Source organism: Solanum stenotomum, chromosome 4, assembly GCF_019186545.1.
Source record: "Solanum stenotomum isolate F172 chromosome 4, ASM1918654v1, whole genome shotgun sequence".
Taxonomy (NCBI): domain Eukaryota; kingdom Viridiplantae; phylum Streptophyta; class Magnoliopsida; order Solanales; family Solanaceae; genus Solanum; species Solanum stenotomum.
Genome location: NC_064285.1, coordinates 21,548,803 through 21,574,738, shown reverse-complemented (window position 1 = coordinate 21,574,738; position 25,936 = coordinate 21,548,803). Strand labels below are relative to the sequence as shown.

The following is a 25,936-nucleotide window of genomic DNA, read 5'->3' as shown; positions in this document are numbered from 1 at the left end:
CACAACAGTATAGGTTTCCCTAGCCCTAAACTTTCAATTCTTTTTACCTATATCAATAGTCTAATATCAAATAAAGGTGCTTCGCAACAAGTTCAGAATCCAAATTGTGCTCTTCATGTAGACAGACAATAGTTATGTATTTTACTTAGAATAATATGGAATAATAAAATGTGCATCAACTCATTTTAAAGTTTGGTTATTCCCATATATGTATTTCTGTTCGGTATGGATAGAACGTTGCAGTATCTAAATTCACTAGATTTCTTCTTTTGGTCTCTTCTGATTCCTCTTAAGAAAGAACTTAAAATAAACCTACAAACATTACTATCTACACAGAGAATATTACTGAAGTGTGAAAAGTTATCAGCGCAGGTTCAACTAAAACACAACTGAATACAGATGTGGACTTCATTTTATAACATGACTAATTCAAACCTGAACTTAAGCTCTACCTTAGGTGTAAAATGGTTATGGCATGAATGCTGAAAAAAGGCATATCATCATTTCAAAATTAAGAATAATATGATATGTTGAACTTATGATATCACATTAGTATCCAAGACAATAACATGTCAAAGAAGTGAGGGAAATCTGCACAATTACTTTAAATTTTGAGTCCTTGGATCAAATTTTATTAATCTACATGATCGTTTGTCCTAGATTTCATGAAAAGCTTAAACATCCATTATGTATGTTAACTAAAGTGTTTTACTGACTTTGATCATACTTCTTACAGAATTTGTCTGTGTCATATGTAAAACGTTCATATGTGAAAACCGTGATAAGTTATTTTATTAGTTTGAAAAGAATAATTACAGTCCAAATATTCTTTATGCTAAAGAATCATTGCGAAGAGAGAAAAGTAATTTAATTAGGCTTATATAGGATGAATGTGATAGAAGCTCGATGTCATAGACATGTTATATTCCTAATCTGTCCAGCTGTTGACAAAGGGCCTATGATGGTGGCTACTCTCATTCTTCTTTCCATATATATATATATGTCTGTATGTCCTTCAATTTAAAGATAATTAGATTCTTATGTTGAAATAATTTGCTTTTTTCCTTCCAATTGCTTCTTACAAAACACATTACACTATTCTGTTTGAATTCTTTTCATTGTAATTCTTATTTTCCCAAATGCTACATTGATATATCTCAAATGTATGGTATTTACATTATACACGTCCAACATGTTTGATCATATACGTGAAAACTACTAACACAATTTTTCTGCCTTTTTTTAGACCCTAAATATTCTGTCCCATATCAGTCAGCAACTCAAAAGGTATGTTATTACAACGCAAGCCCAGTCTCTTCTCTATTGTTTATTTTTGGTGAAAAAATATGTTTCAAATGTATGTGATTTGATCCCACCTGTGTTTCTGTTTAAATCATTTACTGTTGTCTTCATATGTTCGTTTGACTAGATGTGACACAGAAACGTACACAATTCAAATACACAAGGGTTCTGTGAACAAAATTTGTCCGGTCACTAATGCGTCAATATTTTAGCAGTCAATCTTATTGACAAGAAATCAACGAGAATAGGTGAAGGCTCTACAAACCAAATGCTCAAACGTTTAGTAATAACATTTTGGTTAGGTGCCTATTATTTTGGTTACCTTTTTCACATTCTTATGCCCTACATTTAAGTTTGCCAAAAATGAGTTATTTAAGCTTCTGTTTCAAAGCCTGCACGAAAGTACTTTGTTCTAAATTGAAATAGTTCACTGCACATGAAATTTTTTTTGGCTTGCTTGCAACAAGGCTGATGAAAATTAAGGTCACAAAAATTAAGAGTACATCATTAGACACCACTCCTTAAATTCTGTCTGATAGGAGCTACAACATGTAAAAAGTTTTCATTTAAAGAGGCAACCTTTACAGTAATATGTGTATTTGTGTGACGACAGCTCCATATTGCTTGTGCTGGATAGTATGAGTTTTAATCCTACACTGCCAACTGATCATGATATACTGATGAGTTTATCAGTTGTAAATATCACATTTTTTCCCTTAGCTACATGACTTTTTCACTTTGCTCTGTTAAGATTTTATTGGACCATTTTCTTTTCAAAATATCATATCCTTTTTCTGATTACAATTGCTATAGGTTTGGTTAAAAGTTTCCATCTTAAGAATGGAAAGAAAATGCCTTCACCAGTACTATCGCGTCTATTTTATTTCCCCTCTCCTATTTTCGGTTAGTTTTAAGTAGCTATGACAAAGAATGATTCAAGATTTTAAGTTTATAAATTGCTCTAGCGATGGATTTGATTTACAATCACATGTTTTCTGTACATTTAATGGAATTGTTGGTAAAAATTATTGCCCCAAATTCATAATCTTAATAGTTGCTTCTACTCCCTCACGAAAGCACCACTCATGAAACCTCTTTATATTCCTGTACCTCAAAAGCATATTATAACAACCTTTCAAGCTAGGAAGTGCGTGCAATCTTTTAGCAATTTCTCTTATTTAGATTTTATTTCATGAAAATGGAGATAAGATGGAACTTTGACAGTACGAACAGCTGAAGATTATCCGTATTTTTTAACCAAAATCACTTTACACATATGAATAAAAGTTGGGTGCTTTCAAATGGTGACGAGTGATTTGAAAATGCATAGAATATGTTTGCTTTATTTCCCATATGGCGTCTTCAGTCTATTTTAGTGCTAATAGTGAATCATGGTGAGAATATTGTTTATTCTACACAAAATTTTGGAGTACTTAGTGTTTTTACTTCGGGAAAAAAAACCTTTAGCTTATATTTTCTATTGACATCATGTTGCTATGTATGTATAATTACATAGCAACTATGCTTTCTGCAATTTTGTTAAGTATACAATATTACTTTTCGTTTAACTTAACTCGTGCCATGAACTAATTTGTTCGATTTTACCAATTCTAAACATGATTAAATATTTGCAATAATTATCTTGTTTTAGTGATGGTGCGAGACAACCTAATGAAGTTATGTTTTCCCTTTCCATTCTTCGAATGATCAAAACTGTCCAACACAATAATAAGAACAGATTCATCCTTCGCAGCAACTAAAAGTTGTTTATATGGTTGTTGAACTACCAAACGAGCTTCAAACTGTCAAAACATCTTCTATTAGATAAGTTATCTTTCATTTGTTGTAAAGTACAATGTTATGTCTTCAAAGACAACATATCATGTAATGATTGTAGGAAGAAGTACTCATTAAATCAATTGAAGAGGTTTTCTATGCATACTTCCATCGAAATGTTGTAATACTTATATGATGTTTGTCATTAGTGCATATTAGGCTCGTGCTGGCACAGGCCTTTTTTATTGTCAATTCTATGTATTTTTCCTACATTACATTAGGTTATAAATTCTTTTAACAAATGATGAATTACTTGAAACAAGAATGGAAGAAAATAGAGATAATGTGCCTACCCAAGAAACAACTTCTGACAGAAATTTGCGTCGATGTACTAGATATGCACAAATGTCACCGGAGAGAAAAGAATTATTTTTATCCCAGCTAAGAGAAAAAAGGGCTGAATCAAAAAGACAAAAAACCCTTCATCAATCAAATAGTACTGCTGCTCTTATAATTAGCACTTCTTCGTTATCTCCTCAACAAGGTTAGCTAGGCATATTCTTATCTTCCTTCTGTGAAATCTCTCTTATGAATATCTATAGCTATAGTTACACGCTTGAACTGACCTACTCTTAATAGATTTATTTTGCTCATTTTGTAGTTGCAGCTTCCAAACCTACAAACGTCCCATGTACTTCAACTAGAGGAGAACATATAGTTAGTTGCTTATCTACCTTCGAACTAGGTCAGTTCAGAAATATTACTTCAACTATTTTGACTATATTCATTTTTAATAATTACCTACCTATCTCTAAATATTTCTATTCCTCCAAATAGATGCAACTTTGACAATAGGAAGAGCCGAAGATTATTCGTATTTTTTAAGCAGAATCACTTTACATGTATGAATAAATGTTGGGTGCTTTCAAATGGTGACAAGTCATTTGCAAATGCGTAGAATATGTCTGATTTATTTCCCATATGGTGTCTTCAGTCTATTTTAGTGCTAATAGTGAATCATCATGAGAATATTGTTTATTCTACACAGAATTTTGGAGTATATAGTGTTTTTACTTCCACAGAATATTTGCAATAATTATCTTGCTTTACTGATGGTGCGAGACAACCTAATGAAGTTATGTTTTTCCTTTCCATTCTTCGAATGATCAAAACTGTCCAACACAATAATAACAATAGATTCATCCTTCGCAGCAACATAAAGTTGTTTATATGGCTGTTGAACTACCAAACGAGCTTGAAACTGTCAAAACATCTTCTATTAGATAAGTTATCTTTGATTTGTTGTAACGTACAATCTTATGTCTTCGAAGACAACATATCATGCAATGATTGTAGGAAGAAGTACTCATTAAATCAATTGAAGAGGTTTTCTATGCATACTTCCATCGAAATGTTGTAATACTTATATGATGTTTGTCATTAGTCCATATTGGGCTCGTGCTGGCACATGCCTTTTTTATTGTCAATTCTATGTATTTTTCCCACATTACATTAGGTTATAAATTATTTTACCAAATCATGAATTACTTGAAACAGGAATGGAAGAAAATAGAGATAATGTGCCTACCCAAGAAACAACTTCTGACAGAAATTTGCGTCGACGTACTAGATATGCACAAATGTCACCGGAGAGAAAAGAATTACTTTTATCCCAGCTAAGAGAAAAAAGGGCTTAATCAAAAAGACAAAAAATCCTTCATCAATCAAATAGTACTGCTGCTGTTACAATTAGCACTTCTTCATTATCTCCTCAACAAGGTTAGCTAAGCATATTCTTATCTTCCTTCTGTGAAATCTCTCTTCTGAACATCTATAGCTATAGTTACACCCTTCAACTAACCTACTCTTAATAGATTTATTTTGCTCATTTTGTAGTTGCAGCTTCCAAACCTACAAACCTACCAGGTACTTCAACTAGAGGAGAACATATAGTTAGTTGCTTATCTACCTTCGAACTAGGTCAGTTCAGAAATATTACTTCAGCTATTTTGACTATATTCATTTTTAATAATTACCTAGCTATCTCTAAATATTTCTATTCCTCATACTAGGATCAACATCAACTGCATCTCATGTTGCAAGCAAATTAAGTTCAAGACGTACTGCAAATAAAGGTATGCTTCTTTCTACCAAAATCATTAAAAACAATGTATTGTTTTGACTTTATATATAACAAATAATTGCTTTTTACCATGCACAGGTACAAATAAGTAAGTCAATCTACAAAATGATAATTTATTGCCAAAAGATTACTTGCTTTTAAAGAAAGTTCCAAATTGCAAATTTTGTGTAGCAAAAAGGTTTCAATATGAATCACCAGGTTTTTGTTGTGATAATGGATCAATTAGACTAACTTCTCATAACATGCCTACTGAGTTGCACAATTTGTTCTTGGGTGACTCCAAAGAATGTCAACATTTTCGCACTTACAGTAGAGCCTACAATAATATGTTTGCCTTCACTTCACTTGGAGTACATTATGATAGAGAATTAGCAAAGAGAAATCGTGGCATCTATACATTTAAAGTGCAAGGACAAATGTATCACTTCATTGATGATTTGATACCCTCAACAGGAAAAGCAAAAAAATTACAATTATATTTCTATGATAATGAAAATGAGCTAACAAATCGAATGACGTTATCAGATAATCTTAATGAGCTGATTGTTACAAAGCTCATGGATATGCTCAAACTTAATCCTTATTCTACTTTTCTAAGATCGTTAACAGTTGTTCCAAATTTATCTGAATTTTACATTGCTCTAAACTCAAGTTCCAATTTAGACCAAAGAACATATAACTTACCAACTGCATCCGAAGTTGGGGCAATTTGGATTGAAGATCAATTAAATGATAAAATTCCCACACCACATATTCGAATTTACACTCATAGTAACAAAACCCAATTGGTCAATTACTATTATGGATGTTATGACCCATCACAATATCCACTATTGTTTCCTTATGGTCAAAATGGCTGGCATTGTGGTATTAAAAAATTCAACAAGACATATAGTTATTCCAAAACACAAATTTCTTGTGAATATGAGCAGCTACCAAGTATAAAGAACATGACTTCTATTGATAGACTCCTTCACATCGAATCTACAGTTTTATCAAAAGGATTAAGAAAAAGAGAGACTGTTTCTTGTCGTGAATATTATTGTTATAAAATTCAAATAAGAGATGAAGAACCAAATGAAACTTTACATTCTGGAAGGGTATTTCAACAATACATAGTTGACCAATATATCAAACTTGAGACACAAAGATTAGATTTTGTTTCATTTAATCAAGATCTATTTAGAGTTGAAGCCTTTCAAGGAATTATTGATTTATTGAGGCAAGGAGAAAGAGATGCTTCCAATATTGGCAGACGAAAATTCCTTCCTGGTAGTTTCATAGGAGGCCCAAGAGATATGCGTCGAAGATATATGAATGCCATTGCTTTGGTACAACATTTTGGAAAACCAGACATATTTTTGACGATGACTTGTAATCCTTGTTGGCCTGAAATACAAGAACATTTACAGCCAATGGAAGAAGTTCAAAACAGACCTGATTTAGTTAGTAGAGTATTCAGAGCAAAAGTAGAAGAACTTAAAACAGATATTCAAAAAACCAACATATTTGAAAAGATTGCAGCTTTTATGTATACAATTGAGTTTCAAAAACGAGGTCTTCCACATGCCCATTTTCTCATTATACTTATGGATGGATATAAATTGCTAACACCACAATCATATGATAAAATTGTATGTGCTGAATTACCTGATCCTCATATTGATCATAATCTATACAAACTTGTGACCAAGCACATGATCCATGGTCCTTGTGGCTATTTAAATCCTTCAAATTCTTGCATGCAAAAAGAAGGAAAATGTAAGTTTAAATATCCAAAACAACTTACTGAACAAACAACCAAAGGAAAGAATTCGTATCCTCTTTACAAAAGACCAAAAATGATCACACCAATCAAAGTTAGAGGACACAACATTGATAATTCTTGGATTGTCCCGTACAATCCGTTTTTACTGAAGAAATTCGGTTGTCATATTAATGTTGAAATATGTTATGACATTAAGGTTATCAAATACATTTACAAATATATTTGCAAAGGACATGACAAAATTGCATTCTCTGTACATAATAATGATACTAATGTAGAAATAGATGAAATGAAAGAATACCAATCTGCTAGATGGGTTTCTCCTCCAGAAGCTGTGTGGCGCTGTTTGCTTTTTCAATAAGTGAAATGACTCCAAGTGTTTGCCAATTGCAATTGCATCTTGATGGACAACAATTTGTTTCTTTCAAAAATAACCAAACTATCGATCAAATAATAAACAATCCAATGATAAAGAAAACGATGTTAACAGAATTTTTTCTTATGAACAAAATGAATAACGATGCTATAAATCTCAATTTACTATATAAAGAGTTTCCCCAACACTTTGTATGGTCATCATCATACAAAATGTGGTCACGTCGAAAACAACGCCTTACTATTGGACGTATTGTCACATGTCATCCAACCGAAGGAGAAAGATATTATCTTAGGTTGCTTCTAATGAACATAAGAGGACCAAAATCATACGAAGATCTACGTACAATGGATGGAAAATGCTACACTACATTTAGAGAAACTGCAGAAAAAAGAGGCTTATTACATTCTGATAACAACTTAATTGAGTGTATGTCTGAAGCTGTAAGCTATCAAATGCCTTATAGTTTAAGAAGATTATTTGCAACATTATTAGTTAATTGTAATACTGGTAACCCAAAAGATCTTTGGAAAAAATATGAAGACTCTATGTCAGAAGATTTTAAAAGAATTTCAACTATTACAAAAAATGATATCCAGCAGTTAGTTTTAAATCATATCAATGAAGTTCTACTTTCAATGGGACATAACATAAATGAATTCAAAGATATATTTGGAAATGTTAGCTTTTTTAAAACAACTAATGAGGCGAAAGAAATATATTTCGAAAGAAATATAATAGTCTCTGAAGAAGATATACATCTACAAAGCAAATTAAATGTTGAACAAAAAAGGGCATATGACATAATTCTTGAAAGAGTATATTCCAATAAATCAGGAGCTTTTTTCATTGATGGTCCTGTGGAACTGGAAAAACTTTTCTTTATCGAGCTTTGTTGGCTGCTATAAGAACAAAAGGATGCACAACTTTGGCAACTGCAAGTTCTGGTGTCGCAGCTTCAATACTTCCAGGAGGACGAACAGCTCATTCACGTTTCAAAATTCTTATTGACATCGATGAAAATTTCACTTGCAATATTAGTAAACAAAGTTCATTAGCAACTCTAATTCGAGATTCAAAGTTAATTGTTTCGGATGAAGTCTCAATGGCAAAAAAAACACCATTGAAGCTCTTGATACACTTTTAAAAGATCTTATGAATACAAAAACACTTTTTGGTGGAAAAGTAGTAGTTTTTGGGGGAGACTTTAGACAAACACTTCCTGTTGTTCGTAATGGGAAAAAGGAAGACTTTATTAGTCAAAGTTTATTATACTCTCATATTTGGAATCATCTCGAAAAATTGTGCTTATCTGAAAACATGTGTGCAAAAAAAGATCCAGCATTTTGTGCATATTTAATGAGAATTGGAAATGGACAAGAAAAAACTAACAACTGCAACAAAATTGAAATTCCCAATAATTTTGTCATTCCCTTTACACATGAAATAGAATCTTTGAATCTTTTGTTTAATGTAACTTATCCTGATTTTCGTACATTCTATTCTAATCCATCTTTTATAACTTCCCGTATTATTTTGAGAACAAAAAATGATTTTGTTGATGAAATAAATGACATGCTTATACATAGATTTCCCGATGATGTTACATTCTATACAACTATTGATGAAACAATAGAACCAAATGATCAGTGCCAATTTGAAGATTTCTTGCATACCTTACATCCTGCTAACTTACCACCTTATAGATTAACTTTGAAAAAAAATTGTCCAGTTATATTATTAAGAAACTTAAATCCTACTGAAGGTTTATGCAATGGTACACGATTGATATGTCATGATTTTAAGTCACATGTTATCAGTGCTACTATTTCCAGTGGTGATTATAAAAATAAACATGTTTTTATTCCAAAGATACCATTACTGGCATCAAAAGATGAGAAGCTACCAGTTCCCTTCAAAAGAACACAATTTCCAATAAGGCTATGTTTTGCTATGACTATAAACAAAGCTCAAGGTCAAACATTAGATTTTGTTGGAATATATTTGCGTGAACCAGTTTTTTCACATGGACAACTTTATGTTGCTTTATCTCGAGCAAAATGTTCAGACAACGTAAAAATATTAATACGCCCGCCTACAGCAGAGGACAGAAATGATCATTCTACATATAATGTAGTTTATGACGAAATTATTCGAAAAGCATTCTCATGATACTTTTAAAACCAACAAATGTAACAACTAAGCACCCTCATGCTATACATTCTTAGATTTCAGATTATTTTACTTCAGCTGTTTTTAAAGATAAGTAAGAGTTAATAGTTGATATTACTTTGGTCTCAATTTTACCTCCATTTACGTCTGACGATTTGGAGGTCTGACTAATTTCACAACTATACATTTCTCTGCGTTTTATGTATTGTCAATGAGCATCAACTTTTCGTCATCTATAGATAAAATATAAGTTACATACATAACTCTTATTAAATTTCCCCGATTAATTTGATTTTCTCACCAAAAAATTTATCCATTCTTTCTTATTTTCTTTAACTGAAAACTGTTGTTTGGCAGAGAAAATGACAGTCAGAGTTAGCATCAGAAACGTTTGGAGGAGATAAACCATTTTGGTCTGTCCAGATAGAATTTTCACACTTAAGTCAAGGTACATAACTACGTAATGACGTTATAGCTAATGTACAAACAATTTTAGAATAATTATTTAACTGAAAATGATTTGAAGATCTTTGAGTTTTTTTTTTCACACAAAAATGATATTGAAAAGGAAGGAATCTTGGAATTCTTTTCTGATTAACTTATACAAAGAAAAGGACATATATTTATAAATATATTTGTTACTTCTACATTCTTCTGAGATTCATTTTGTTTTATATAGTATGTAATATGTGAAAAATGGATCAATAGTCCTTATATATGTTCTCTTTTAATTTTTACACTTTCTAATGCGTTCAACCATTTTATCAGGAGTTCAATCTACATTACTTCTATGCATAGAGGATAAGCGACTCACCAAGCGTTGTAGTCTGCCACAGATTGTTCAGTAAAAATTTTGTATGATTTTTGAATTCTTCTGAATTTGACCCATTTGAGATTGAAAAATATTTTCCATACTTTGCAATTAGTACTTTTGATCCTTGCTTGCTTATTCATAATTACAGTGTAGAGTCAGCGAAGCTGACTGAAAAATATTCAAGTTACTTGTTCGTTCGTCCCTCTTTCTTATTGTTGTATGTTCTTCTTCATTCATACCTACTTTCTATACAATTGACGTCTACTTTGTTTTCTTCCAGTGTTCTACAGTACAATTATTTACCTTATTTAAATTAATTCTTATTTAAATTTTTTTCTCATGAGTTTATTTGGTCTATGTTCTAACTTCATTTTGCCCTTCGTCCATTGTGTTTTCCTGTAGTTTTTTTTTCATACTTCAAGGATCTGGTGGGCAGAGAAGTGACTGTGGAATTGAAGAACGATTTTTCTATTAGAGGAACACTACATTCAGTTCATCAATATCTGAACATTAAGCTTCAAAACACGAGAAATGTTGATGAGGACAAGTAGCCCCACATCGTAATTCCTTTTTATTCTTTCTCTTCTGTCTTTGTTCTTCTTATTTTTTGTTGTTCATTTCATCTAGGAAAATATCGTTTATTGCCTATATTTAGTTTGGACATGCATTACATCTTGCTTCTCTTTCACCTTATCTATTTGTGCGTGTAGATCTGTTGAAAGACTCTTTTTTGCCATCTCTTTCTCAATTGAACAATTCTTCAATTATTTCTTTATGCTTTTGGTATGCAATAAAACAAGTCCATGTTTCTCTTCTATAGTACTGAGGATTTTTCAACCCGGTACTTTTGCTCCAAACTACTAATTTCGATTGGATATGTGAATCCAGCAGGTCAATTTGATGTATTAACTTTTCTCTGTAAAAAGTCAGAGTTATAGTTTTCTTTTAAATTAATTATATATCTAGGTTGGCGGGAAGTTCTTGAAGTTATGGCAAATAGTCTATTATTCAGTAATTTACTTGTTTGAATCCAAAATATGGTGACAGACTTGATGACTTGCAGGTAATGGAGCTTTCTAGAAATAACTTAATCTTATTTTCGAATCAAATGCCTAATAGTAACAAGTAGTTTATAAATGTCTTGTAATATCTGACTACGAGAGAATTTTGTATTATTTTTGTATTCAACCAAAGAAGCTGAACCTTCCTTGAGTTTATTAAAATATATTCTTCCCTGAGTTCATAAAAGTGCTTTCTTTATCAAAATGTACATTCTAAGTTTCATATGACATTATAGCACTGCTATAGTCATTAAGTCAAGGTCTATACTAAGTTATAAAAGGACCATTCATTTTCCTCTCCTCATCCATTAAACTGGCAGGAAAGTGGATTATGTAGATAGAGATTCTGACAGGCATTTTTTAGGTCATGATTAGAATGATGACGAGGACGAAAACGACAAAGGACAGGTAATAATAGTACTGCAAATTTCGCTTACTTTCCCTGGAATACATTCATTTTGATGCATTTTCCTCATGCCTGCACAGTTGTACCAGCTTTGATACAATAATAAGTATCAATGAATTAATAAATGTGTGCAAAATAAACATAGTAACTTAATACTTTTACAACATTTTAAGTAAGGCATATTAAATACGAAATGAAGTAGCGGCTAGCATGCTGAGATAAGATCAATATATTATCCATGAAAGATAGGGGATATTTCATCACATTAATTATTGAGTTTAACTACAATCAAAATGATCAGGTGGTACAGAAATTCCGTGGTCATTTTTTAGTAAAATTTGAAGGTCGGATGTGTTGTTGGATCTTAATATCGATATGATTTGTGGATCGGTATTTTCTCCAAATCCAATCAATTTTTTGGCATTGAATTCTTGAATATCAGGACATGGAGGATAGTAATTGAGCTTGAAAATAGATTCACTCTTAAAGTGTTAACATAATCATGTTCAAATGAAGTGTCTTCTGTTGCCCTGTGACAAGGCCCATGTCCTGGCCAATCAACCTTTATCTCTCACGATATGAGCTCACATTGTGAGGGAAGGTATTTTTGTTAATATGGTCATTTTCACTATTAATATATTTTACATCGCTTAATCTTGTCTCTTGCTCGAATTTGATTTTTTTTTCTTTTTTGCATCTTCGGTATGTTTTCGTATTGGAGCTAACTCACCATTGATGATATTTTGTAACTATATATGTGTTGTAATTTCTAATTGGTTTCCTTGTGCTACGACACTTTCCACCTAAAACAGAAACAACAAAATTCTCCTCACTAACCACTCGCCGGCCGTCTTCTTCACCGGCACCGGAACTTCGCTCTCACAGTTCATCTCGCGAAACGGTAACAACTCTTTTCTCTCTTCACAAAATTTTGGGTTTTTAACTTTCAATAGGTTTTGCGATGAGTGTTGAGACGAAACCGGTGATTAACTCGCTTACTAGAAGCACATAGAACTCAGGAAAGGCGCACGATTTGAAACTAATGGTTTCCTCTTCTATTTCGCAAGCTTCCTCTATACCGGAACTGATTTCGTATCTAAAATCGGCTTTTTGTGATAAGGAGTTCTCTCTGGTCGAAGGAATTCTAATGGACCGTGAAAAACAACTGTGGACAGAAATTCAAAATCTTAAGAGAGATTTTGATTCTGTAAAGACTGGGCGAGATTTAGCAGAGATGTTTTTCATGAAGATCTCCATCAGCCCCAGAAGCTTTACTATTCACTTCTACAATATCATCATCCTCCGCTTCCAAATCTTCTACCATTTTTTGGATCACTGAGACATCCACAGTACAATTTTTAGCAGCTTCTTCCTCCTGAAGTGATACTCTACTTTCCAACTCTTTGAACTTTTCCAAATACATCTTCAGTTTTGCCTCAACTTCAGCTTTTTCATTTTTTAGCTCCTCATTTTTCCTCTGCATATCCTTCAATCGATTCTCCATATTTGTATTTGTTAAATATGGAGAATCGATTGAAGGATATGAAGAGGAAAAATGAGGAGCTAAAAAATGAAAAGGCTAAAGTTGAGGCAAAACTGAAGATGTATTTGGAAAAGTTCAAAGAGTTGGAAAGTAGAGTATCACTTCAGGAGGAAGAAGCTGCTAAAAATCGTGCTGTGGATGTCTCAGTGATCCAAAAAATGGTAGAAAATTTGGAAGCGGAGGATGATGATGTTGTAGAAGTTAATAGTAAAGCTTCTGGTGCTGATGGAGATCTTCAGGAAAAGCAGTTGTCACCACCTAGGGCTCCATCGGTTGATTCAACTGCAAATGGAAATGGAAATGGAAGTGCTAAATCAAGAGATGAAGGTATTATTATGCTTATATCTGTCTTGTTGACCTTTTTTTTACAGTTATGTATTCAATTTGTGTATGGTTTTCAATTTCGGTTAGGGACTTACAGTTTTTGAGTGATGGTTTTTGTGCTATGCTTAAGCTTTACTTATCTATGCATGCATGTTGTAATTTTTGCTTGGCTTTGGACCTAAACCTAACTCCTAAGTATTTATGTGGAACTGGGAATGTGGTAGACACTGTTATGGTAATTGCGTGCAGTGGATGTGGTTTGTATTCCTTTGTTTTTCATTTCAAAGTCTAGGATTAACATGGTCACATGGGTGTAGCTACAGGCAGTGGTAACACGGACTTCATTTCAACAAAAATGAATCTGGTTAATTGTCCTGATGTCCAGATATTGCATCCCATGCCTTCTGCTGCTGGTTCTGCTCAAGTCAATAGCAATGTTTCCAACATAGCTAAGAAAAGACGCCATTCAGAGGAAGCAGGTAGAGATGATTTGTCACACTTATTCTTACATTTCTGTTGTTATTTGTGGCATTCAACCCACATCTTAAGTTGTTTTTGTTTGAGAAGTGAGAATATCAATCCTTTTGGTTCGGTCTTGAGAATATCAATCCTTTTTGTATGCAAAATTGACCAAGATATTTGCTTCTATATGTTGCATGGTGTATCGAGAGAAGAGTCCAAAGGTCTTCATTTTCTATGGAATTTATTATTGTTCATTTAACAAATTTTATCAAGCATAGTTCATTGCAGCTTCAGCTTAGTCGAAGAGCGTAGGGTCTTTACCTTGTATCACATAACATTAATTGAAAAGTAAATGCAAAGTAGCCTTTTGAATTGCTCTCTCAACCTGTTAAAATTATTGTAGCAACTTAAGATATTTGGGGATTAGAATTGTCAATTTCTTAGTGGTCAAAAGGCAGCAAATGAACTCAGCTAGAGAGAGGAGTAGAAGGTACATTTTAGCTCCATGCGGTTTAGTGACAACCTTAGTTCTCATGCTAACTTGCTAGGTAGAGAATAACTGCCCTTCGTTTTGTCTCAGTTCATTCTCCATCCATATGACTGGAATTTCACAAGCAAAGCACATATCATCGTGCAGTCCTGCTGATCTGCTCTACTGCAGAAGAAGGCCACAGAAAGATCCAGCATTTATATCAACAACATGATGAGTTAACTAATAGACTACATGGTCCCACCAGGGCAGATAGAGTCTGAAGATTAACTTAACTAACTCTGTGAGTTCCATCAAAAGTACATACTTTTTTCCTCTTAAGCATATTCTGTCTAAATTTACAGTTCAAGTTTGGTGAAACATTAATCTTCTATATTTGCTTACAACTTAATTTATTTAATTTTCAAATATATATAAAGCTTTAGCATTTTTGTTCCACTTAGTATAGTTAATTCTGCCCGTAATCATATAGGCTCAAATCATTCACATTTAAAGTCCCTAAAAATGTGAAATACACATTTATGAATTTTGCTTACTGTAGGAGAAAGCTAGAAGGACTATCACTGAAGTTTCGGATGCAGTAAAGGAAAAGGCAAAGGCAGTGAAAATATTCATTAGTCAGAGGTATATAATATGTAATCTTACATTCATTTTTTGCACAGTGTCATATTATATATTTCAAGTATTTAGTTTGCTTATAATTTAAGACTATAGCACACATGTTCATTGTAAACACTAGCTTTCTCTACTCTTCTGTATTTCATATGTCATCAGTTGAAAGAGAGAGTTAATATATTTAAAGAATACCGTCAATTAGACCATACATTGTCTTATTTTCATTGCAGCTTTTAACTTGTTCTTCTTCCTAATTTTGAGAAGACAGACATATATATATCCTAAAGCACATACTTTCTCTTCCATTGTAGGTCAGCCGTTTTCAATTTGGACGAAAGATGATTGTGCTTACTGAACTTCTTACCATGAAGATAATAAGAATCTATAGGAACATCACCAAAGTGCTGCAACAATGACATTGTACGCACTGCTTCAATCAGTTGGCACCTCATCGCTAATGTAGATGCTGAAGTACCAATACTGCACCAGGTACCACAATTTTCTATTTGTTTTGAAATCCCTTTCAGGGTTTATTTCTTCTGAACATTTGTCAATTAATATTACAAACTTTGTTCCCATTGAAGGAGTACTGCATAAGACATATACATGTTTCCTGCTAAAGTCAGACGCACAACGAAAAAAAACTTATTCAATGTCTTAAAGCAACAATTGAAAGAATGGTATCTCAGGTTAGCACTAATGATTTACTTAATTTCTAAATGTTTTTAGATCCATTGTTCAACATATATTGCAAATGAAGAATCTAAATTACATTATTTTTGTTATAACAATAGAGCAGCAGCGATCTCTGTGTGTTTGTCAACTTATTAAGCATTCAAATGTCTTTTACTTTTAGGGAAATGCAATATCTACCTTTAGCCTAACAGTTCAAGTAAGAAGCTATAAATGAACAATTAGTTGCATGAAGATATATATTATTTCACTTTGTTTTAGTTTCCACTAATCTCTATATTATTTTTCTTGCAAATGCAGACAATGACAATATTTATTCCCCCTCCACCCACAATAACCTTTTCCGAATTTTATCCTCAACATACAATGTCATTGGTATAAAAATGGATGACTCCTCCATCAAGATATATAATCCCCAAGTCGCCCAGGTTCAGCTATTCAGACATTTATTTCATTCTCTCATTTTTGGAATATTACTAATTCAGAATTTCGTTTGAATTCAATCACATCAACTATGATCCTTTTCCATAGGTAAAAACAAAGCTCAAAGGACATCATAAGAGAATAACTACCCTTGGTTTTTTAATTCTGTGAATGTCATTATATCTGTAGGAGCAGATTGTCAGCTAAATTAGTTTCATATAGATGTATTGTCCGGTGAACATCTTAGAAAAGAAAGCTACCACTGAAGTAAGTGAAAACTTACTACATTTAAAAGTATCTATCGACAATACAACCAACTCTTCAAATGATTACTATTTTCCTTTATCAATCAACAACATATCTGGTACATGAGAAACATTCGAGATGAATGAAATTTCTGTATTTGCCTTTAAGTTTAATATCATAAGTGCAATTGTTCCAAAAAACTAATAAAAGAACAATCATGGATTTGCTATTAGCAAAGGTGAGCATTGAACTTTTTAACTGCATTTTCATTTGTTTAATGTGCAGTTCCTACACAATAGCAACTGCTATCTATTTGTCTTTCTCTATTAGCTCATTAGTCACCTTTTAAGTAGCCACATTCAAAGGTCTCCTCAGAGGTTCAAATATGCACTTTTGATGGTACTGACAGAGTTAGTTAAGCTAGCCTTCACACTCTATCTGCCCTGCTGGGACCATGTAGTCTATTAGTTAATTCATCACATTGTTCATATAAATGCTGGATCTTTCTGTGGCCTTCTGCTGCAGTAGAACAGATCAGCAGGACTACACGATCATATGTGGTTTGCTTGTGAAATTGCAGTCATATGGATGGAGAATCAACTGAGACAAAGCAAGACTGAAGATCGCATATTGCACTATCTGAATGAGGTAAAAAGTCGTCACTACCTACAGTCTCCTTCACAAAATGGAGTAAAGATGCAGTTAGCTTTCTTCTTCAGACTTCCACTGCATACTGCATGTTCGATTCTTCACTACACAAGAGGAAAATATCATCCTAGATTCAATTTTACAGTAAAAACAAAATGCTAATGCTATACTATTTTTGCTACCATACTGATGAGATGACACATGATTTGATGTGTGTGTGTGTGTGTGTATATATATATATATATATATACATACATAGATACATAGATAGATAGAAAAATATTTTTTATCCTTATTTAGAAAGGACAATAAAACTACATCTGTCTTCTTCAAAATTCATGCAGTTTTGGTTGCCAATGAAATTATGCCAAAAAACAGACAAAATCATTACATTAGGTAGTCAATTGTAATGATTTTGTCTCTTTTTTGACTACCAAATGTACTGATGTTCTGTCTTTTTTGGCACAATTTCATTGGCAACCAAAACCCCATGAATTTCTAACAAGACACATGTAGTTTTTTTGTCCTTTATAATTTCTATATTTCTAAAATAAAAATAACAAATTAGATAAGGGTATGGTAATACATATTTATATATATATATATATAGATATATATATTACTCATACAACACAAATTTAATAGCCTTTCATTCAAGAAAAACTTTTGCTCCCTTTCTCAGGTATTATTTCTTCCCTTTTCATCTTTTCCCTCTTCCCATTTTCTATTTTTCTTCCAGATTTTGCTTCTCACCAAAACAGAAAATCAAAATAGATCAAAATTACAGATATTAGTTGGACGTCAATTACTCTGGTATTACATTTGTACTGATATTGCAAATGTAAAAGCCAAAGTAATAGCCTCCCTTATGAGTTTCATGTTTGATGGTTCATATTTAATGCTTTCAATACTATTCAATCTTTCATAGATATACCATGGGCCCAGGAGTATGCTTTTAACTTGATGCCCAACATGATAAAAGTATCTGCAAGATACCTGTTTTCTTTTGTCTTTTTTTTTGGTTTCTTTTTATTGAAATTTTAAATAGTAGCATGAAAGTTTAGTTTCTATGAAAAATAGGAAACATTTTTGGTAAGGCTAAATGGTGCCTTTGGATATAAATGTGATAGATTAGCTCTCTTCTGCAAACTGTATCTTCCATGATACTAAGTCATACATAAGCCATCAGATAGTGCCTTCAGTAAACACTATACATGGTCTTTCGAGGTTCAAGTGCAATGAACACAGTAGACACTAAGTCTTCATCAGAATGATGAAAATTAAAGCACTTTTCACTAGCTTCTGTATCTCTTCTTTTTTTTTTTTTTTAATATGAGGTGGTGTGCTATAGAAGACATTTTTGTGATACAATATCATGTCCAACCAACATTTTAAAAAGTTTTTTCATATTGTTTTTCCCAAATGTGTAGTGGTTTGACTCAAGTTTCAGAGATAATTGTTGATGTTTTAATATTCTGCAACATTTTCTGTCCCTGTAACAGATTTTCTGTGAAAAAAGAGTTGTGCAATTGTACTTTGTACATTAATAATGACTGCTAACTGATTTTATGTCTTCATTGAGCTCCGCTAAAGGGCCCTAACAGATTTACGCATGACTGTACTTCTATTATGACAACACTGTTCTTTTTCTTTTCATTTGTTCTTTATTTTGTTTTTTTCTTTTTACATACAAAGTTTATTATGTTTGTGCAGTCTATATCTCATAGGACCAAATAGTAAGAGGTACAACTCTGAAGTAGTATACTTTGTTTGGTCATTTTGGCTGTAGGTGCTTTGTTTGTATCAGATTGTCAATCTCTTACTTTCACATTCTGAAATTGTACAACTGTATCTCATGATTGACAAAGAACTAATAGCACATAAATGGTTACGAGATGAAGATGGTAGAAAAAGTAAATAGTATGATACATGCTGTGTGATCTTTTATGAGTTTGTACTTTATGTTCAGTGTTTGTCCTAACTTGCTTTTACAAGAGTTTCTTAATGCTTTGTTACTAGATCAAAAGCTCATTTATGCAGCTAGAAGGTGCATTTTACTCCACACTGCTGCTTTCATTTGATTCCTTTTTTTCCTTTTGTCTAAAGAGACGAAACAATGTTGCATGTCCCTAATTTACTCAGCCCTGTTCATAAAAACACAACAAACCAAGTACTTTGACTGAATACTTATGTTATCCTGTAGATACTACTATTTGGTTAACTATATTTCCTACAAACATGGTACTAAGATTGAACATCGACCAAATAGAACCAGCAACACGAGATTGGATTTGCAAAGTTCAAATTGTCGAAATAGGACGCCCACGAGAAAGCCTTGACAAGAAATGTACATTCCAAAATTTAATTTTGGAAGATGAAGAGGTCAACTCATTATTATATTTTATCTTATGAATATTGCTCTTTTCCTCTCAACTTAGTTAATCTCAACTTTCTATAACTCTTACTTTCAGGAATGCCAGATTAAGGTAGTTATGTATGTTGACGAAATTAAACAGTATGCAGATAAGCTTAAACTCATCAATACCTACCTCATCTCTACTGCAAGAGTCAAAGTCTCACCAACTTCATACGGCAAGCCAATACATAAATTTTACTGGATTCTTGACAAAGAAACAGTAATTAAACAAATCAAACCATCTAATGAAGTTGAAAATCCACTTCCACCGCCAACCAAGCTGAATATCACAAGCTTTGACCGCATTCCTTATCTGATGGTTGATTATGCTGCTGAAATTGGTATATCCATCCTAATAACTATTATCAGACTGAAATATACATCTTTACTCCTACAGAAGACTTACAACATTTCATTATGTATTATATACGCAGATATACTGGCAATCGTTCTTCGTTGTGGTCCTCAAAAAAACGCAAGTCGCAGTCATCATAGGTGTCGAGAAATTACCCTTTGTGACAATCAGTAAGTATAACATTTGACATTCTATTTTCCCATTTTCTGCAAATATTTTGAATCAGTAACCACTTTTTGCATTTGTTTGCTCACATCATCAATTATCGTCTCAGCGTTATCATAGTACTTACTCCTCTCTCTTTATGTTCTCACACTCTCAGGAAAAATCAGTTTCTCTTCACTCTATGGGAAGATTTCGGAGAAATAAAAGGACATGAAATTGCCTCTAAAATGGCAACAGAGGCAGATCTGCTTGTAATCCTTGGAAGGAGTATAGGAATCTCTACTTATCAAGGTACATATGCGCTCAACTTCTTACCAACATAATTTTAGATAATAACAAAACATTATACAACCTATGTGTTATACAGGGTTGTCACTGCAGACTAGGTACAATTCCACAGTACGTGTGAATCCGAATTACCCACAGGCAGTGGCACTTATCAACTGGTACTCACATTTCATATTTATTTTATAGCTTTAATTTGCATGTAAAGAACCTACTAAACATATTATCTGTTCTAACAATAGGGCAAAAGAAAACAAAACAATGTTGTTAAGGTGCATCACAGAAAACCTCAACAAGCTCATCTGTCGCTCCCATGATAGTGACTCCTGCTGGCCAACAACTTATCTCTATTGCAGAAATCTCATCAGCACCTTCTGTAAGTCATACTTTAAGCTACTCATTTGAGAGTATCCTTATTAATTTTCTCATTCTGTAGCTTTGCCTAAATAATAAAAACTTCCGACATATGGGAGTGCTCTATGTTGAAGCAGAAATGGCCATATTAGATGAATTCTAAGACTTTTGTGTGCTTGAATGCTCAGGATGCAAACAGAAGAAGCCCACAAAGGATAGAAAGGATTTTGAATGTCCAAAATGCAATCAGAAAACAACATTAGTGCCTCGGTACTATACTTTTGACTTCTAAATTACACTTTCTACAAAATATAGCGTATATTATACACATATTTCAAACTTGCCATCATTTCAGCTGTAGCTTTCAAATTGATCTTATTGACGGTACTGCTACAACCACAACATATATCTCTGCTGAATTGGGAGAAAAATTATTGTCCATGACAGCAGAAGACATATTTGACATAACTTGCACTAAGGTTATCTCTCATTCCCACTAGCTACTTGTACACACATATTGTCATAATACCATATATCTTCAGCACAAACACTTTACCACATATGCTTTTTTCTAAACTGTTTGTTCTAACTTGTTACATTTACAGCGACAATCATTGTCTCTTAATCATGTCCATGAGATGTTGTCAAACAAAGTATTCGAAATTCAGCTAAGGAAGTCATCTTGGGCCAGCTCAAATACCACGCATACAACTTTGTCCGTTCTTTCCTACATGGAAAAACAACATACTCCACAGAGCACTACTGATAGGACTTCTAAAAAGATAAAGCCTTTGGAAATAAGTGAGGTAGAAGTGATGGCAACAATTACTGCAGCTGGTTCTTCAAATGCGACGCCAAAATTTGAACCACCCACACCAACCAAAAAGGTCTAAAAGGTCAGTCTACATCTCACTTTCACACCAAACTATAGGTCACAATAATTATCAATTCCACATATTTACAAGTATTTCAAAAATTGCTGGTAAAAGTCTCTACTTTTAGCTGTAGTTTACTTTCTTTTATACACGTATCCATATAGTTCCTGTGAAATATTGTAAATGTCATACTTATGTTATAGTGCTGCTTTTGCATTTGCTCTTATCTGCTTTCAAATTTCACAATTTTGTTATGTTTATGTATCACATCACATTGGAAAGTCTCACATTAATTCAAGGCAAAAAACTCTCTATCCATGTTCATATCCATGCTCAAATCAATTGGTTATCAATTTCTTTTTAATTCCTCATCTCATGCTGACTGTTGAATTAGCTTATTTTAGTTATAACAATTGACCACCTTCATTACTTCACAGTTAGCAGCAGCTCTTTTGCACACTGACCCTAATTTCTTACTCCTTCCTATTTCTACTCCTTGCAACAGCTCAACTCACATCCAATCGAACTGCCTTTCAAAACTAAAAAACAGACTTGGACTTTTGTCATTTTATTATGAACAATGTTGCTCACATTCATGTAAATCACAGTCAAAGAAATCCTTATGTCTGCTGTGTGTTTGTGATACTATAAAACTGTAGCCTCCTTTTGCTCTTTGGTTAATGTTTGTCATTTCACACTGCAATAGAAGCCTACTTACATGTTTTTCTGGATAACTTGCACTGCATACATTCTTCTACATTTGTCTTATTCTACTTTGTTATGATGTCATACACTATAATACACAGTTATCAATAGGAAGAATAGGAACGAGGTTTGTGTTTACTAGCTAATCTCATTCACCATAGACTATTAGGCCAATCACACAGAGATTCAACAGGGAATCTATCACTTTTATCATGATTCCATGATTTCCTTTCTATTTGATCCCTATATTAAAATTGCTTTGCTATGTGTTGCCATATTTGCAGTTTCTAACAGACTTTAAACTGTCTAATTACAGGAACTCCCTCACACCATTTTGTCACTTTTGCTTATAATAGGGACAATATAATGAATGACTCTCCCTATGCTCTGGTTTTTTGCATGAGGAAGATTAGCTATGGAGAGGCAAACTGCAACGTCCTCTAAATATGATAAACAATGACATGCTAATCTTATATACCAAAACTGCAACATGTACTATATTATTTTGGTTATATTACATTAGTTAGTATGTGCAAATCGTTCAAATCGACATCATACTGATGTCTATTGTACATATTTTGAATATTTCTAATAGTACATAATATAATATATGATATTATCCATCTTCTACAAACGCCCTGACCCTTGATTCATTAATATTAAAATATTTTTACAACCATAATATTTTGACTATTGGGCCCGTGCTTGCCACGGGCCTCCCCACCCTAGTATACATAGAAACAAAAGAATCAAATTGGGTTTTCTTCTTCCATTAAAATTTGCAGAGGATGGAGATAAACCTCAAAGTAGAACCCAAAAGCCATAAAAGAGAACAAAAATTGAAGATAATAATTCCTTTTGCTAAAGAGAAAAGAAGATAACCCAGTGTGTTCCACTCTAACTTAATTCCTTCCCTTCCCTTTTAAAAAGTTGTGACTTTTAATTATTTTTTTAGTCAAATCTATTGCTATGAGGAATAAATTCTTGTGCTACCAGATTTTTCACCTCAAATTAATGGATTCAACAGACTCAAATTCTACAGATGTAGTAAATCAACCTAATCTGCCTAGAATCAGAAGAATCGAATTGGGTCTTCTTTGGATGCAGAGAAATCTCTAAGTAGAACCCAAAAAAATATAATCAAAAAACAAATAGAGATAACCAAAAAATGATAATAAAAAAACGATATAATAATTTACCTGATAAACACCATCACACGCATAAAGAGCTCTAAAACTACTTGCTCTGTTTCTTCTTCATTGTCTACTGATTTCATGCTCAAATCGATTTTTGAATGTCAAACAAATTTTCGAAAGAATAGAAACGGTCAACAAAATGAACCAAGAAACAAAAAGCTAATAGTGAAAATGAATACTTACCTTACAGCACAACTTGAGTATGCTCTTTCTGTCTCTAAAAGGTACATACTGCCATATGCTGCGATAGAAGGCGAGCGATGGATTAAACATAAAGCACTGTTACGTGTCTATTCCAAATATCAAAAGAATCATATTTGGATTCAACAAATAACAAAAACAATAAAATTAAATCCGCAAAAATATGCAAACACACAAATAATTAAAAATGTCATGTTATGGCATGGTATTGAAGTAGTTGAATTCTTCAGGCTACTTTTATGAGAAATTCTGGTGTATTTTTTTTAGCTGCGAAATTTTCCAACTGCAACAACAACAAGTCAGTGTAGTCTCACCTTTATCTTGTGGAGGTAAAGAGGCGATTTTCAATAGAACCTACGAAATTTAAAGGCCAAACACATACACAGCCCCTTAAACTTGGCCCAATTTTTCATTTTGGCACTCCAACTTAGCCTTGTTCCATTTTAACCCTTGAACTCCATTTTTTCTGTTCCATTTTAACACGAAATACTATTTTTATGATTTCTTTATTTTATATATATTCTTCAAATGCAACTTCTTATTTTAAATCGACACGTGTCAGTTAATTTTAGTTAAAAAAATTAAAAATTAACAAAAAATAATTCTTTTTAAAAAATAATAATTTCTTTTTAAGAGTGTTATGTATTTTTGTGTGAAAAATAACCGACGAAATTGTGTTGGTAACATTTTTTAGTAGTGTTATTAGCAATGAGCAAGAGTCTTTTTTTACTCGTATTGAAGATGAGTTTTTTTATTCGTATTGATTTATATTAAAAATTAAAAGTGAGTATTTGCGTTAAATTTAGATAGCCTAGATGATAGAAAAAATAAATAAGTAGTGTTATTTAATTAATTGAATGTTTAAGAAAGAAAATCAAAGAACTTTCGTCAATTTATTTTCATGCAAAAATACAGAGAAATCTCAAAAAATAATATTATTATTTGAAAATTTTTATATTCGTTTGCGAATGTTTAATTTTTTTATGAAAATTAACAGGCACACGTCTATTTTTTAAATTTTTTTGTTAATTTTTAATTTTTTTAACTAAAATTAATTGACACGTGTCGATTTAAAATAAGAAGTTGCATTTGAAGAATATATATAAAATAAAGAATCATAAAAATAGTATTTTGTGTTAAAATGGAACAGAAAAAATGGAGTTCAAGGGTTAAAATGGAACAAGGCTAAGTTGGAGTGCCAAAATGAAAAATTGGGCCAAGTTTGAGGGGTTGTGTATGTGTTTGGCCAAATTTAAACATTGAAGCTCGAATTTGTAATACGATAAGAGAGATTGGTTTGGAATCACCGCCATGGCTGCAAGCACCGGTTGCAGGATAACCTGCCATTCGGGTTGCCCCGCCAAGATACGGGTCCGATTGCTCTCTTACACTACTATCAATTTTCTCATTCTCGAAGAAACATAGAAGACAATCATCATCACAACCTTGAATTTTTGCAACAACTATTCTAATTATAATTCTAATATTGAATAGAGAAAACAAAGAAGATAGAGATGACTTTAATGTTGGCTAACAGGTGGAGCAATATTAATGCACACAAAGGACTTTAGGCTATTAAGTTGCCACATACAATATGGTTCAGTGACCAATTTGCCCTTACCTTTTATAGAAGAAAGACACGTATCTTTGATGAATCAGCTTTTTGATAGACCAAAATGACTGAAATATCCTTATTTTTAAATTATTTGACATTAAGCTAACATGTTGAAAGAAGTAGGCATGTTGAAACTGCCTTCAAACTCTCTCTTCTAATATATACTTAGATAATGTTGTCTGTGCTATGCACGGGCTCAATAATATAAATGGTATGTTTTGGGGCTAATAACCGAGTTTTTGAAGCGATTGTTTGTGTGGATAAAGGAATAAGTTTTTTAATCACAAACCTGTACTTTCTTTGACGCTATTTAAAAGCATAATAAGACTACCCACATACAACATTTTTGAAATATTTTATGTTGTCTATTATCATGATTTATAGTATTTTTACGATAGATTCACTTCAAGAATCAGTGGAATTTTTTGTATTTTTTTCAAAACATATTTTATGTTGTCAATTATCATGATTTATAGTATTTTTACGCAATTTTTAAATATAAAAAAA

The 25,936-nt window shown here is 32.5% G+C and overlaps 2 protein-coding genes and 1 pseudogene across 2 annotated transcripts; all 3 read left to right on the top strand.

Annotated features, from left to right (window-relative positions):
* The first annotated feature begins 5,733 nt into the window (after positions 1 to 5,733).
* Positions 5,734 to 7,350, top strand: LOC125861354 (uncharacterized). The gene has a single exon (XM_049541274.1). It carries the CDS (start codon positions 5,734 to 5,736, stop codon positions 7,348 to 7,350), a length of 1,617 nt encoding a protein of 538 aa, XP_049397231.1.
* A 5,989-nt stretch (positions 7,351 to 13,339) lies between these two features.
* On the top strand, positions 13,340 to 14,851 carry LOC125861353 (uncharacterized). The gene is made up of 4 exons (XM_049541273.1): positions 13,340 to 13,688; positions 14,003 to 14,177; positions 14,551 to 14,637; positions 14,728 to 14,851. The coding sequence occupies exons 1-4, from the start codon at positions 13,340 to 13,342 to the stop codon at positions 14,849 to 14,851; spliced, it is 735 nt and encodes a 244-aa protein (XP_049397230.1).
* A 1,980-nt stretch (positions 14,852 to 16,831) lies between these two features.
* LOC125861352 (replication protein A 70 kDa DNA-binding subunit B-like) lies at positions 16,832 to 23,051 on the top strand (annotated as a pseudogene).
* Positions 23,052 to 25,936: the final 2,885 nt, after the last annotated feature.

Bases quoted from the DNA above. Each gene is read 5' to 3' on its own strand.
- LOC125861354 (XM_049541274.1), top strand. From the start codon at position 5,734: ATGACGTTATCAGATAATCTTAATGAGCTGATTGTTACAAAGCTCATG.
- LOC125861353 (XM_049541273.1), top strand. From the start codon at position 13,340: ATGGAGAATCGATTGAAGGATATGAAGAGGAAAAATGAGGAGCTAAAA. The intron at 13,689-14,002 runs GTATTATTATGC...ACATGGGTGTAG, and splicing joins TGCTAAATCAAGAGATGAAG to CTACAGGCAGTGGTAACACG. The intron at 14,178-14,550 runs GTCACACTTATT...AAATTATTGTAG, and splicing joins GAAGCAGGTAGAGATGATTT to CAACTTAAGATATTTGGGGA.